At 43.5% G+C, this 16,125-nt stretch overlaps 1 protein-coding gene across 6 annotated transcripts in view; it reads left to right on the top strand.

The window, feature by feature from the left end:
* The window catches only part of TP63 (tumor protein p63), a 106,200-nt gene that overhangs the window by 37,251 nt on the left and 52,824 nt on the right, over positions 1–16,125 (top strand). Inside the window, exon 1 of one of the 6 annotated variants that reach the window (XM_064666212.1) lies at positions 1,243–1,418. The exons of 4 other annotated variants lie outside the window; for them this stretch is intronic. In XM_064666212.1, the coding sequence (XP_064522282.1) occupies positions 1,377–1,418 (42 nt within the window). In that variant the 5' untranslated portion in view covers positions 1,243–1,376. Of the gene's footprint in view, positions 1–1,242; positions 1,419–16,125 lie in introns of those variants that run through there. One more of the 6 variants, XM_064666213.1, reaches the window with a different exon arrangement.

Below are 16,125 nucleotides of genomic sequence, written 5' to 3' on the forward strand. Positions count from 1 at the left end.
GGCGGGCAGGCGGCCGCGCTCTGATCTGGATGTTTGGTTTCCTCTCTTCCCCCCCTCCCCACCTCTTTAAAAAGGTGTTTTGTTTCTCCTTGCTTACCCTGCTCTTTGGGAGCAGCTGCCTTTTGTTCTCGCCGTGCATCCCGCTCTCTCGGCGAACCCTCGCACGGGGGTGTTTTGGAGTGGATCGGGGTGATCCAGCCCCGCTCCGGGTGGGCGGCCGGAGCTGCCGGCAGCACAGCGCGGACCTCGCACCGCCGGCACGCTCCGAATGTCTCCGCTTGGGACGCTAGGACAGGATGGGGGGATTTTGTCTGCTTGTTCAGAGTAAAATCACAATGGGGCCGTTGCGATCTGCCCGTCTGCGCGCTCTGCTCTCGCACAGATTGAGTCTCAGCTAAGTGCTCTTACTTTTGAAAAGTTTGCTGTGGGCACAGTATCCAGCTGGTTTTTACTGAGCAGTACCTAAAAACTTTTCCCATATATTAATTCAAAATCGTGAGTCCCTTTGGATGAATTGCTTTTTTTACTTTTTTTTAACATTTCCTTGGCGTGAGTTAGAAGCAAGTGCAAAGGAGGGGAAAAAACGTAGCTGGAGTGATGCCCTGTGAACACAGGACCTGTTGGCTGTAAGCATGTATGAGAGCACACAGATGATGGAGAATGTAGCTGGATTCTGGTGCGTGAAACCAGTGATTGATTCTCAGCTCCTTGGGATTTTTATCCCAAACCTGCACACTGCAGCAGCCAGGTACCTGGCTGCGTTACTGCACCGCCGGTGTCGAGCATTGCATCTCAATCCCTTCCCTAACGTTTTGGGCTTTGGTAGCAGCAAAGCCTGCACCTGAAAAAAACAATCCTGGAGTCTTCTCAGAAAATAAATAAATAGGGGAAGTTTCTCAGAGGGGCTCCTTTGGAGCAACTTCATGGCTATTTTTTGAGTTCCCAAACTTGTAGAAAAGTGACAGGGGAAAGTTATTGTTTCCTTTCTTTTCCTTGTCTGTCTTTATCTTTTTTTTCTTTTTCTCTTTTTTTTTGTCCATTTCCCCCCCTTCCCTTCCCTTTGCTTTTTAGAGATTGGTGATAAGGAATTCTAACTACTTAATGAGCTGGGAGAGGCCTCTCTCCATTGGAGTGGAGGACTCCAGGTGGCACTTTGACAGATTGGACAGGTAAGGCAGGAGAGCCCCACCTCCTCCTCCTTGCCTATGGTTAGGTATATAAGGGAAACTTCAATTATGCAGAGAGGCACACTCTGAGTCCTGTTATCTTCCAAGTAGCATCACATATTTTTAGGGTCTTCTAGGGGGTGGGAGGTGTTTGTCAAAATCCTGGAGCCAGAAGAAAGAACAGCAGCACTGATCAATTTGACTGCTAACATGTTGTACCTGGAAAACAATGCCCAGTCCCAGTATAGCGAGGTAAGGATTCTAGGTTTGAGCTATGATATCGCTAATTATTTTTATTTTTAGTGAATGTGTGCAATTTCTTCACCCCTGAAGTTAGATGTAGAATATACACTTGTTTTTTGAAACTTTTGCATTTTACAATGGGAAGAGTTTGGGCTAAATATCTGAATGAGAGTGAACTTCAAGTCTTTATATTTGGGACAGCAAATTTGTTTTGGGAACCTTGATCAGCCAAATACAATTTTCTTTTGTTGGAGAAGCAAGGCAAGGTAGTCGTTTATGGTGGGCAATGCACACAGGTTGCATTCCTGTAGCAGTCTGAACACTATCTATGTTGACTGCATTATAACTCTTTTACGAGTCTTTTATTGCCAAAATTGCTGCTTGTGGTTAAAAGTGGATAGTATCTAGGAAATAACAAAAATGTGTTATAAATCCCTTCTTAGATTACTTTTTAAGTAAAATAACATGCAGAGAAAGGTTTTGTGCTGCAAATGCTGCGTTAGCGTCCACACCAGTAACTCTTTTACTCAGTGCTGTTAATACCTTGCCTTGTAACTTGCAGCAGCAAGGTATTTTCTACAGGGTGTTTGTATAAGCATATTATATGAGGGTGAACGTGTGTAGAGTGGATGCATTTTGCTTTCTACAGCCCTTTCCACCTCATGGGTGTGAGTGGAACGCAAACTTCAGATGCAGCTTAGATTTAATTTTTTTTAATTATTTATTTAATGGCTTTTAACCAGCTGGGTCGATGCTTTGTAAAGGTGGCAGTGGGGAGAATTGCCACGCGCTGTGCAAATCTTTCAGGAAGTTACCAGGGGTTGAGGGAGATCTAACGACAATATTGGTTTACATTCCAGCGGAGACAGCAGCTGTGTTGACACTTGCCAGAATGGCAAAGCAGCCACAGCTCCTCTGTGTGTGCGCGAGTGTGCGCCCGCGTATTCCTGGTGAAAAGGCTTCAAGTGCAGGGCATGGGGTACGAGCCCCGAAGCAGACAGGAGCTCAGCCTCTTGGAAGAGGAAACAAAATAGAAATTGAAAGGCCAAGAGCATGGCTAGGAGATGCGATAGCTAGCGAGGGAAAGCGTGTTAAAAGTACACACTTGGGGCTTGCACGCCTGGGGTGGCGGGTTTGCGACTCGGGGAGAGCAAGGGGTAAACTGAAACCAGTGTGCTCTCCCTGTCCCCCTCCGCAGGGAGTGCGTGTGGGTGCTGCTGCTGCCGCCGTGCAAGAGACCCAAACGGGCGACTCTTTTTTTTTTTTTTTTCTCTCTTCCTAGGTTAATTATAAACTCTTAAATGTGGAGAGAGCACTTCTTGGAGTGTTTGCTTGGTGTTATTTGTCTGCTGCTATCTGATCAACTTTCGCTGAATAGCAGCGGTGGGGCTGTGGAGTCCCTATGGTTGACTTGCTGGGCTCATCTGTCAGAAGCGATGCGCTCAGGAGCGTTCTCGCTCCGCTTAAATGCTGCTCGTCACTGTTGCTGTCAGGGGAAGTTTTTAAAAGGCTTTAGCTCTGGATTTTTTTTTTTCTTTTTTTCCTCCCACCCTCGCTTTTCCCTCCTTGTATTTGAGCAAGGTGCACCGACTTTGTTCATCCAGCGAAGCGTTGTACGCTGTGGAGGGAAAACTCGATTAGCATTGACTTGGCTTCATTTCTGAAGAAGAGCAGCCTTGCTAATGACTCGTCTCAAAAGAGAGGGAGACTTGTTAATGCTCAATTAAAAAAATATATTGGTGATGATGAACCTCGCCCATCCTAAGCTTGCAAACAAGAAGTAGGCTTTGGCATGGTTTCCTTAAAAAAGTAAAAATAAAAAGCTCTCACTGTGCAAATAGAAGCAGCACTTTGTTGTCATTGGTGCTTGCTGTAGTTCAGATTTCAGAGCTGTTGCTGGGTTGGTCACAAGGCAGCCATACCAACTCATGAAAAACTTAGTATAGACTATATTTTGGGTTTAAAAACGGACAAAAACTTATCTAATTTTTTTTCTTTTTTTCCCCTACTAAAACTAAGTTTTAAAATGGAGAGCAGGGAGTCTCTTCTCACCCAAAGCCCCCTTTTTTGGGGGTGCTCTGCCCAGCCACCCCAGGTTGCTCGCTGCTTGCTTGCAGATGCTGAGCTGTGCCCTCCTCACCCGCGGGCTGTGCGGTGCATTCCTCCCTGCAGCCTGGGAACCGACCCTTGCACAAGCCCCAGGTCGGGCTGCGTGGTCAGGGTGGTGAGCTCACACCATCGCCCACAGCCCTTCGGCGCCCGTGCCCGCAAGCGTGGTGCTGAATGCCATGGTGAGATGAGGTGTTCCTCCCAAATGGGTAAAATCTCCCTGAGAAAAGCTGAGAGAGGGAACAAGGGTGCTGAAGTGAATCACAGCTCTGAGAGGCTAGAGGTGGAACCTGCCTCAACCACTTTTCCAGCTTAATCTAACTCAGCATTTGATCTGGGTCAGCTATAAGAACGATGAAGCTCTTTGCTGGCAGAGCACTGGACTCGATGACCCTGGAGATCTCTTCTTGTGTGTTTATGAGTAGATGTGAAAAGACTGGGGTGTTTATAATAGGGTGATGAGGTGCTGATGAACAGGAACCCTTTGAATCTCATTATGTCTTCCTACCTCATCTCCACATCTGGAATTTTGTGTTGTATTCAAACGTTTGTGGGGAAGCATGCACAGAATTGGGTGTGAAGGAGAGTATCTGCAAGTTTGTCCGGTCTTGTCCAGGTTTCCTGGGTGCTGGGAGGGGAGGATGAGAACAAGAGAGATTCCCTTTAGGAATTCTGGATTCTTCTGCAGTTTGGCTGAGATGATGACGCAGAGTTTGGAGTGTTTGCTAAAATCAAATTAAATCACTGCCAAAAGAATAAACACATCTTGTTCAAACACTGATAAGAAATATGTGCCATGACTTTTGATTATATCCGTCATCCTTCCCGAAGATCTTCCTGCTCTTTGTGGGAGACAAATTAAAGAATCTCTTTCCGTTAAGATTTTTATCGTAGTTTTGGGAGAGGAGGGGGGAAACTACTTTTATACTAAGAGAACTTGTGCACTGCTTTATGGCTTTTTGGCAGCATTCCTTCACACTGGAAATTGAGAAAAACTAAATATAGATGGCTGCAAATAAGTTTGAGGGTTAGGATGGCCTGTTCAGAAGGGTGCATTTTTGGTTTTGTTCTTCCTTTCCATCTTAGCTTTTAAAATACTAATTCAGATGCCTGTGTTTGGGCTGTAGTGCCCTGGATGTGAGTCCTTTCTTTTAGCAGAAGCAGGCATGTGGGACTCCATGGTAACCTGGACAGATGTCCTGAGGGAGCTGGACCTCCTCAGTGAGAAAAATGTTTCTTGCACCTGTCCTGGGATATTGGTTTAGCAAACATTAGCTTAAGGTTAAGGAATCTGGGAATTGAGATGTAGGGGGTTTTTTTGAGCATCAGCTTCATTGGTGTGCAGTAGAAGTATGACTGGGGCTTATCCTTGCTGTCAGCCTGGATTTGGCTCAGAACTACCAGAGGATAAAGCTATGGCATTCCTTGGCTGTTTTTGCCACATGGCACTAAGCACCCCAACTGCATTTGGCAAAGGCTCTTCCTCTCCCAGTGCCCCTTCTCTGTGGCCCTCAGCCAGACCTGGGTAAAGGAAGCAATCTCTGAGGGATGTTGCCTGGTCACTGCCCAGGAGTGCAGCCCACCTGCTCCCTTCCTGCAGTCTGGAGGTACCAGAAAGAAAGGCTTATCTGTGCAGTACCCTCTGTACCCCACATCTTGGTGAAAGCACTTGGATAGATGCTATATAAAGCCTAATGTGTTTCTCAAGGAAGAAGGTCTTGGCTAAACTCGACCTTCTCTCCTGGTCCTTCCTCCTCCTATTTGTGATGATGTCTCTGAGTTCTGCTGGCTCTGAGCAGGCAGACAACTCTCGGTTCCTGTGAGAGAAAACCTCTCCCTGAGCTGTGCAGGATTCAGGTACGAGTGCCATGACTTCCAGTGGCCTCTCATTATTTAAATATTATCAATATCCCACGTGTTTGGGCACAGTCTTTCATTAGGAGCAAGGAATAGGGAGATTGTGTTCCCTGATGGTGTCCAACTGGAATTCCAGCTACGCTTCTTTTGTGTTCATCCTTTGGTTTTGCTGTAATTGCACTTACGGGATTCAAGTTTTTGTCATGTGATGACATCTGTGCAGGCTTGTGAGGCATGTGTCTTATCCTTGGGCTGCAAAGGTCTTCTGCAAGGATGTACAGGCCCTGTATAACCAGGTTCCTTTTCCTTTGAGAGGTTTTAAAACTTCATTCCCGTTGCAAAGGTTTGACCTGAGGTAGAAAAGGCTAAGGTCAGATATGCATGTATCTTTTGTTTGGAGAGAGTAAGTGGATGCTAATGCTGTGTTTGCCAATGAAGAAGGTGAAGTAGTCTAGAGAGATGGGTAATAGGAAGCCAAGACCTGACCTGCCTCTTCCCATGTGCTCCCATCTCCCTCTCAGCTGGAACAAAGGGATCACACTGGGGGAGAAGCACAGGGAAGGGTAAGAGTTGGGTATGTTTCCAATAAAGGTCCAACCCCTCATTGGAGCAGGTTTGTCATGCAATAGATGGCTTTTTGTTCTATCACAGGGTACCAAAAATTTTTTGTGATAGTAGAGGTAATGTGACCTCCATATTGAGCAGTGAACTGAGGATTTTACCTGGAGAAATCCTCTCCTTGCTTTTAAGGTGGAGGGATGGGACCTCAGCAGTCTAAGGCTATGGGTGTTGCCCAGAAGTAAGTGATTGTAACCTGCACGTGGGTGGAAAGAATGAAATGTGTGCTTTATTACACAAAAATGAAACCTGATGACATTCGACCATCTGCACAGCTTTAACTGTCTATGACATGCAGTACCTATGCAGAAATCAGGATAGTTTGGCTGTGTGTCAAGTGTTGGTACTGCTCAGTAACAGTCATGCTTTGGGGTTTGCACAGTCGTGCAATTATGCTAGACATCAGATTGGAAATTGCATCTCCATTTTACAATTTTCCATGCTCAAAAGAAGCATTAGTAAGCAGTATGAAATTAGGAACAGCTGATCTCAGTTACTTGCTTCATTTGGCAAGAAACTAATACTAGGTATTTTCTAGAATGAAAAGTTTTTCAGTGTGAGAGATGAAAAAGAGCTGCCATTGCAGCGCGGTCAGGACGTTTTACATCTTGAACTGGTTGCAACTGATGATCCAACTTGTTTTCTGTAAGTTGGCCTTGGTTGAGACAGGATGAAAGTACCCATACATATCTCCCCATATTTTGTTCATGATTTTTCCTTGGGGAATAGAACTGTTGTTTTGACTGATTATTTTTATCGGTCTGATGGTTTGACTCTTTGACAATGTCGCCAACACTAAATTTCTGATTTCTTCCAACATGAGCCGAGTTATGTCATTGCCTACCTTCTCAGGAGCTATTTTTCTTTTCTTTTTCCATGTCTTTTTTAATAATGGACTAATGGGCTAAAGTGGAGTGAAATTTTGCCTTTCCCCCCCCCTCTCTGGGCACAGAGAAACAACAGAAAGGAACTTTTTCTGCCTTGTGTGTTTCAGCCCATCTGGTGGCAGCCTTTTGACTTGTGTCTGTCCAGTTATGCTTAGTGGAAGGGTTTATTCCCAGTTGTGGCTCTCTTTACCGTGAGACAGCATCACTAGTTCTATGAAGAAGACATGGCTTCTGCAACAGGAAAGCTGTGGATGTGGGCTGTGAGAGGGTGTAAACCATTTGCTTTACACTTTCTTTCCTCTGGAAGACGGTTATAACTAGTGGAGAAACTACTTATTTCATTATCGTGAAGGGCTGAATAAAAGTGGGTGTTGCCTGGCTCAAGGCAAATTTTAAATTCTATTTACAAAATGTTCCCACTGAAAAAAAAAAATCTGGAAACGCTTCAGAAAGGAGCTCTTGCACCGATGGATTTGTGCTAGACATTGTTAAACCCTGTTATTTTTCTGGCACTGCCTCCAACGCGTCTTGAGAATGTGCAGAGTAGGCAATAAAATGAATGCAACTCTTTTAAAGCAAGGTTGCATAAATCATGAGAAAGGAAAGGAGCTTCTCGTACACTAACAGCAACACTCACTCCATCCTCTCCAGCAGGGAAGTGAGCTCAAGCTCTTTGTGCCACTTGGCCTGGATTAGTGTTAAGTCACTTTTGGTATCAAGTGGAATTAAGAGGAAAACAATTTCTCTCCAAGAGTGTTAAGGTTCAACTTTTTTTCCCCTGGATGCGTTTTCTAGATTCTTTGTATCTCAGTGCCACGATTGCCTTGCAGTCCCTTGTCAACTGTCCAAGGCCCTGATCTTTAGAGTGTTACGTGAGCCCAGCCATGGTTAGGCATGTGGGTGGGTCTCTCCAGGTGAATAAACTTGCTGTTCTCCAAAAACTTCCTGTTTTGTTTTGATTTCTTCACTTATAGTAGTAAATGATTTCTGAGGAAAATACTCCAGTCTTTAGTCTCCCAAACAGAGCTTCCCATCAGAGCTTTGCTGTGCTGGGAGGAGAACCTGTAACTTTCACATGGATTAAAGAGCTGCTTCCCAGTAGGAGCAGACCATGGCATAAAGCCTCAGCAGAGCAGCCCAGAACAAGACTTTGCAAGTGATGATTTAGCTGTGAGCTGCTGAGAAGAAAGGCTCACCCCTACATTTCTCTGCACTATTTCTTATAAACACACAGGCTCCTAGGGGCGAATCCCAGGTCTCTTCTGAAGAAGAGCCTATCAGAGGCTTTCCAGGGTTAGCTTAGCTGCTTGCAGCTACCTTGAGCAAGGAGCAAATAGAGCAGGATGACATTTAAGGTGACTGAGCTTTTACTTCTGTAAGGCTTCTAATATAAGGAGCAAACTCAGTGAGAAACTACTTTTCAGGAAGTTGTAGATAAGACACATGAAAGCTTCAGTTCCTTGGCCTTGGCAAAGTAAACTTGTATCCTCTTTGGGAACTTTAATCTAAACTTGATTGTATTTAACATTACTGACCATTGTTATCAGCAAAATGTGGGAGATAGGGGGGGTTTGGTGGTTTCTTTTTTGTTGTTGTTCCTTTTGAATTTTATTTTTTGATTTGTACTAGGTTTGAGCGATTGTGGAGTTGATCCAAGAACGCGCAATGGTATCTTGTATTTCTGCAAATCCCCTGTCACTGCTGTTTCACCTGGAGTCTTAATGGTACAGCTAAAGGACTAGTGTTTTAGCCAGGATGTGCGTGTCAGTATCTAGAATAGATGGCTCGAGGTGTGATATATTTCTGGGCTTGTGCTCAGTTGTCCGCTCTGTTTGGAAGTGGACCCAAGTGGCAAGGCTGAGCATGTTTGAAAATTAATGCATTGATTGGAGCCCAGCAGCCTCTTGGGATCGATTCCAGAGTTTGGATCCGGATTAAACTTCCCCCCAAGGACTTTGGGAAGTGCTATACAAGGGGACCTGGTGAAATTTGAGATGAGTCCAACTTCCTCAAGATGGCAAGAAGATGAGTGTTTTTACCAAGGGCAAGAGAGTGGGAGGAAACGCCCAGTTTAGGGAGGGAAGGGGAAATATTTTATGGTGGGGTAGTGTCTGGGAATGAAAGAGATGGATTGTGTCTCGGCAGATATGAATCTTTCAGTTTTAATCCACATCTAGGAAGTAAATACAAAGAATCTTGCTGACTTCTGGGAATCGGGAGAGGGAGGAGGTGCAGTGCTGGGCTTTTCAGCTGTGCTGCTGAGGCAGAAATCCCTGTGCTGCAGAGCTGCAGTCCAGCTGCATAAGGGGATGATGCACAGAGCTGGAGCACAGTGCCTCAGGAGCGGGGGTGAACAGAACAATAGGAATAGGTGGATGCCAAAAAAAGTGTTGAGTCAGCAAGTGGATCTCTGCTGTATGGGAAATGGCTTCAAAGTGTTTAATCATTTTGCTTAGTTGTTTTGGATGTTTTTGGTAATGTCACGATGTCTTTGGGCATCACAAAAGTCTCTTTTTGGGGTGTGATTGCTCAAAGAACATAATAAAATTCTGACTGGTTGCTCTGTAAAACTTGGATTCTGCAGGTTTGTCTTGGAGACTCAGTAACCTCTGCAAGCCTCTACTGTGATTTCTCACTGCTGCAGTTTTACTGTGCATTTCATCCATATCCTAGGAATCAGTTACATCAGGAGCACTAGTGGTGACTGTAAGGAAATAGATGAGTAAATTTCCCTCCACCCTCTTTTAGCAGCAGAAAAGTGTGCAAGAAGTTCTTAAAAAGGAAACTAGAACATACATTGGCTAGGTGTGATCTAATACTTCGCAAACAGGAAACTACTACTTGAATAGTAGGGTGGGAAAGCTGTTGAGAGGAGCCTTGGTCTGTCTGCTGTGTTGTGTGTCTGAAAGGAACCGTGAATGTTCAAGTTGGAGGGGTAGGGAGTTTAATGTGGTATTGAATGGAAATGAGTAGGTATGTTGCTACTCAAAAAATCTGGAAGAACCCCTTTCTGTCTTTTGGCCGCTGAAATCACATGAATCAGGGTAACTGGGGGAGGGGAATAATGAGAAATTCCTTGCAGTTAGCTTAGCTAACTTGCTTATTGCAAGAAGCAACCAATAAAATTATGGCAAGTCTGTTTTAGCAGAGTATGTTTCCATCTTTCTGTTAATGTGAGTGATTCCATAATGAACAATGAACCTGTCAGCTTCTCACTTTGCATAGGGAAAGGTCTGTCCAGCGGAGTACCTCAGATGTTAATCTCTGAAGCTGTGCCTTGTATAAGTGACCATAGCACCATGTGTCTTGGTGTTTGCTGAAATCAGTAGTATTGGACAGGAGGGAAGTACTGAAAACTGGGTTTAGTTGTGCTGTTAAGACATTAGGTCCCATACCAGAGAGCCTATTGGAAATCCTGTGTGTGCAGAATATGTGGCAAAGTGATTTAAATGTTGAAAATATTGGATATTAAATATTAAAATTAAAAATATTTCATTTATATTTCAATAAAAATGTAAACATAAATATTAAATATTCCTCAATATTTAAATTGGGGAAAATATTCTTGAAGTTTGTAAAACTGATGCAGTAAAGTTGCTGTGGAAGAAGCCCTACCTTTGCATGCATGTTGTGTCTGTATACTCTCACACACACCCCCCTCTCAAAGAGCAGCTTTTGGATTTGTTGTATGCACAGCCTGGCATCTTTGGAAAACACCATATACAACTCCTGCTCACCTCTGAGTGGGTTGCAGCAGCGATATGAAGCTGTTTCTGACATATACCACAGAGGCTGGGTGTTTAGGGGAGTCTCCTGCCTGTGTGTGTGTGTGTGTGTGTGTGCTGCTGTACTGAACCCCAGCAGATCCCTTGGGTGCAGGCAATGCCAGCTTGGTGCGGGTCAGGAGCTGCCTTAATATAAAAAGTAGTGTTGGAAGGCAAAGCCTTGCCTTCTTTTGTTCTCTGCAATTGGGTTATAATCAGAATTTGGCATCCAGTCCTCTTGACTCCCTGACTCAACCTTGAAAGCTTTTCAGTCTGCTATTTGGTGTCCCAGGCTTTTGAGAGTATCATCCAGAAGTTTTCTTGCCTGATTTGGACAGCTGAAATGGCCAAATACAATAGAAAATCCAGTAGATCTTTCTTTTAGTCTATAAGGACTGATGGTGCCGTGTAACCCTTTTCCTTTGCTTGCTCTAACATGTTTTAATTTGCCCTTTGCCCTCCTATAACTCTTCTTATGAATTCTTATATTCCGTAGTTGCACCACGCTTCAAAGAGTGGGCGTGGGGGGTTTATGTGTGTGGCTTCTTCTTTTCTTTTTTTTTTTTCTTTTTGGTATGTGTTTAACTGCTTGACTTATTTAAATTGCAGATGATCTTAATTTCTTGTTCTGACTAAAATGCTACCTAGCTGGAGTACTTTAGCTTGGTGTCTGAAAGATGATGCATTCTGATTTTATTGAGCATAGTGTGATGAATTTGGGAGCTAACTTCAACTCCTGGTGTTATTCTGACCCTGGTTATTCATTGTCCTTGTGCCCTTTGGCCATACTTTGGTGGTTACCATGTCTGCAGCCTTTCACTGTGGATGACACACAGATATCCTGTCCAGCCTAACACTGCCCTCTCAACACAATAAAATGCTGCATGTCTGAAATGACTGATAACATCAATGGTTACCGTCCAGTAAAGAGTTCAAGAAACAAGGCAGCCTTAATCAACTACTGGAGTTTTCCTCTCCAGCCCCTGCTTCTCCTCCCCACTTCCCCATTTGTATTTTAATTGGTTCCTCTTATGTTTAAAGTTTTATTTTTTTAATCCAACTTTTCAACATTGTTGTACAAACTCAGAACACAGGATTTCTGGGCACCTGGACGAGCTGTGTCCCTACAGTTGTTCTCAGCCACTGAAATTAGGCAAAAAAAACCTTGCTGAGATCTTGCAGTCTTTTTCTAGTTTTTCTGATGCTGGTCTTTGTCTTCATTATGTTTGCATCTCTTGGGAGCATGATGGGGTGCTTTTGCAGTTCGTCTGTAGTTTATGGTTCTTCAGATCTTTGTTGGCATTGTGTTGTCCAGCTGGTCATAGGAGAATGTAGGAAACTCTTGACCTCTCTTTCACTTTTTTAGGAAGCTGAGTTGTTTGGGTTATCAATTTCCTTTAAGATCATGGAGTTCTAATGTCTCATGATTTCATGCATTTCGTAGAGATTATATGATTTCCTTGGTTTTCTTTCCTCCTCTCTTTCTTGTTTATATGTTTTCATATTAAATTGCTGAGCACAAGCTCAGGATCAAGAAATGACTGTGTTGCAGGGGGGGTGGATCTTGGACTTTTCCTGTTCTAAACTGTCTGAATTTTCAAAATAACTAAGCATAGCCTAGATACTCTAATGAAAGTGGTTTATGTTCGTGAAAGAGGGGTTTTTTATGTTTTAGGAAGACCTTATGGTCTAAATACCGTAAAATGATCCGACTTTCAGAAACCAAGTTGTTTTCTATGCAAGTAGAACTTTTTTTGAAAACCTAATTCAGAATCTGTTGTGTTTTTTTTTTTTTAAGAGCTGAAAATGCTGCTCTAGGGAAGTCAGTGATATTATTTTCATATACACTGGAAAATATTTAGAAGTATGTTCACAATGTAGGATGTCCAGCCTTAATATTTGTGTAAAGTGGGATGCACTGTCATTCTGATAATCCCTGAATTAGACAAGGTCTTTTACTTGAACCTGTGGCAGGTGGTAGAAGTCAGGAATTACAGGCATTCCTGCTTTGGGCTGTGCTTGTTTTAAAAGGCACCCTGCTTCTGGCTGAAAAACACTTCTTACTGAGTTAAATGAATTAACCAAGGGGCAAAACTCAGAGTTTAGCTAAAAAGGAAAACAATTACAGCTAGGGGGAACAAGATGACTCCAAAGCTTACAGCCCTTATGGGTGGACAGAAACTTGCCCTTGCATTGCTTTTCATTAATTTGTCTCATTCTCAAACTCCATATATGCAGGTAGGTATTTGTAGGCTTAAACTTGAACATGAAGTTTAGCTGAGTTCAGCAGAACTGTGTCTTAGTGAGACACATGGTCTACAGCCTTACTGGGTATGACTCTTAAAACTGTGCTGCTTTTGTAAACCTAAAGGGTGTAGATGTGGCATGACGTGCATACTGGAATGGCTTATCCCAGTGAAAAGCACACAGGCTTTCCTTCCTCCTCCCAGTATACAAGCCATAGTGTTTGCAAATTACTGATGTGCACTGATCTCTCCTGTTTGATGTATGTGGTGTGTTGTCCGTAGGGCCATAGGGCTGTTTGGTGACTGCTGGGAGGGAAGGGGTGCTCTTTAAGTGGGCAGAGCAGTGAAGTTTTTAAGCTTGTGTATCTGAACTTTAAACATAGTGGTGTGATTTCAGTTGGTCACTTAATGTTGAGGGCTTTTTGGTGGGGAGACTGTTGTTGTTTGGGTTGGTTTTGTTTTGTTTTTTTTCTCCTCCCCAGATGGTTGAAATGAAGGACTGTTTTCCTTAGGCTTTCCTTATGTGTTCGGGTGGTGTTGGAAGCTGTCCAGGCAACTGCTGGGGTTATCTTACTACTTAACATGAAATACCTGTGCAGGAAAATTGTGTGTGTCACTCATGGGGTTTTGGTTTTTATTCCTTTTGGAAGAAGTATGTTTTTTTCTTTATTAGTCTTAAATTTAGTTTCTTAAAATTACTGTGGTTGTACATATTGCACAGCTCTGTAAATCTCAAATAGATTTCCTTCTAAATAATACAGGAGTATGCAGAAATATTTATTTTCCCTGCTTAAGGATGGGACTGAGCTAAGGAGATGCTGTTTGGTTATGCTGCAGCAGGTCTCATAGCCATGATGGGAGTGACTGACTCCAGGGCTTTCCATGCACTCCATAACACTGGGAACCTGTTACACCACTAGGATGGGAAATAGCCTTCTCTCTTCCTGGAAAAGGTAGTGTCCCAACAGTAGGATTATTCAAATCAGATTTTGTTCTGTTATAGTGCCTGGGAACCTATCTTGGTAACTGTTGATATCTTTGATTCAACCAAAATTATCTGCTCCCTTGCTCTTCACATTCAGTATATGATGCACATTATCATTTTATCTGAGGGTTTCCGAGTCCTGAACAGTAGCTCTGGGGAAAAACCTCTTCAAAATAGACCCACAGGATTTGTGTTCATTTTAGAAGTGGAGCTGGAGGGAGTGCTGCCAAGCTGGTGTTGAAATGACTGTACACATCTTCCCCTCGTGGCTTGTAGGGGACCAGAGCAGCGTCCAACTGAGTTTGTTCCTCATAAAGAAATATTTTAGTCCTTCTCTCTCTCTCTCTTTTTTTTTTTTTTTTTTTTTTTAATGAGAAAACAGGGTAGCAAGGAAAACGAAATCACAGCTTTCATTGTGATGAGTGAGCTGTCTTGGCTTCAGCCCTGATCTTAGCTGAGGGCCATGGGTGGAGCCCTTTATTTCTTGGCACTGCTCTATAGTGGCACAAGCAGAGCACCTACATTGGGTATTGTATCAGCTGCCTTCTGAGCAACTGAGAGTCAGCAGTACCTTGGTTAATAACTGTGATAGAAGCACTTCTGTTTAGCTTTCTGTTTAGCTTAAGTGACTTATTTCCACCTACTAAAATCCTTTGCCAGGAAGGTTTGAAAGGATTTCTCTTTCTGGGTATATTTGAGGTGTGTGTCATCTGATTTGGATAGGCATCAAGCACTGTGGAAAACATTTATTCTGCCACTTTTAAGATAACTGTTCTCCAACAGAATTCTGAATATTTCCCTGGTCCAGCACTGAAATGTTGCTGTAAGTTGCTTCCTACTAAGTCCTGCAATTGTTAGCCCTAGTGTGTCACTGTGGTGCAGCTAAGGACAAATCACCAAATTTGCAAAGTCCTGTGCAAATCTTTTTGTTGTTAATAACCGTGGTAGTTTATTAGTTTCATCATCTCATTTCTTTCTTGAGCTGCACAGATCCAGTGGTGAAAACTTAAAATGCAGTCGGTAGGTGTGCACGATATACATGCTTGTTCTTTTGGTGTTAGGGAGAAGGGTTTTGGTAGGGGTGGAGGCATCCAGGTGTTCTACACCTGAAGATGAGAACTTTTCCTTTATTTTCTCAAGCGAAGGAAATTTCAGAACTCTCTCTGAAATGTTGGTAACTGGGTAGTTAATAGCTGGTGCTGTATATTTTAGGGGATTTTTGCTGTGGAAGTCCCCTTGAGAACTTTTCTTAACTTGCATTAGTTGCTTCCCTCATGCCTTCATACGGAGGTCTTTTTGCACATCTATCTCAGAACCTTATTAATTAACACAATGGGCTTAAAGTGGGCTGTGGCCAGAGAACTGGAGGTGGATTCTTAACTGCAAGGCAGTATGAGTAGAACCCCAGTTTGGGTGGGTTGGGGCTTCTTCCCTCGCACACACCAGCTCTGCCGTGTGATGGAGCATTTGCATTGCCCTCTGGTGGCAAGTGCCCCGGAGCTGCTGGGGTCAGAGGAGAGGCTCTGCTTTACCTTGACCACCGTGTTCCCTGGGGAGACCTAGCCTCCCAGCAGCAGAACTGTGCTTAAACAGCTCTGCAGTTTTCAGTCTGGGCTTTCATTCAGCAGCCTCTCCAGTGCAACCGCATTTCTCCTAATCTAGAAGCATGAGTTAGCACAAAAACCTAAAAGTGAAGCTGATGGGATATAGGAAGCGAAACTGATAGTTCAAGATACATTATTGAAATGATGTTCAGAAGTGCATGGTCTATTTGCAGTTAAACTTGCCTGAAGGTTTTTGTAATGCTTTAGTGATATTAATAGTTTCAGAAACTTGAATGGAGGGAACAAAATAGTGAAAAAGGCACTGAAAATTAGATAATCTGTTCTTTCATCTTTGCGTGCAATTCTCTTCTTTCCACCAAATAGCTTTCTCTTTCTATCAGGATTTGGTGGTGGGGCTACATTCTGCAGTTGTTTAAAACAACCTCACAGCAAAACATGAGCTTGTGTTAAATTCTGGGCTACAAACTTGCCATGAATTAATTTCTGGATTAAATGCTGTTGTGTTTCTTTCTGTAAATGGTGAAAGGAAGCTACGTGTGTGCAAACACACGCTCTGCAGACCCCTCTTGGGGGGGCAATACCTTTCAGACTGAATTTGCAGCCTCTTTTTGTTCTTGCCATCCCCAGCATTGCTGGGGCCAAGGGGCCTCCTTGTGTTGGTGGGTGAATTCCTGCGTGTGCCTTT

Source organism: Pseudopipra pipra, chromosome 10 (genome assembly GCF_036250125.1).
Source record: "Pseudopipra pipra isolate bDixPip1 chromosome 10, bDixPip1.hap1, whole genome shotgun sequence".
NCBI lineage: Eukaryota > Metazoa > Chordata > Aves > Passeriformes > Pipridae > Pseudopipra > Pseudopipra pipra.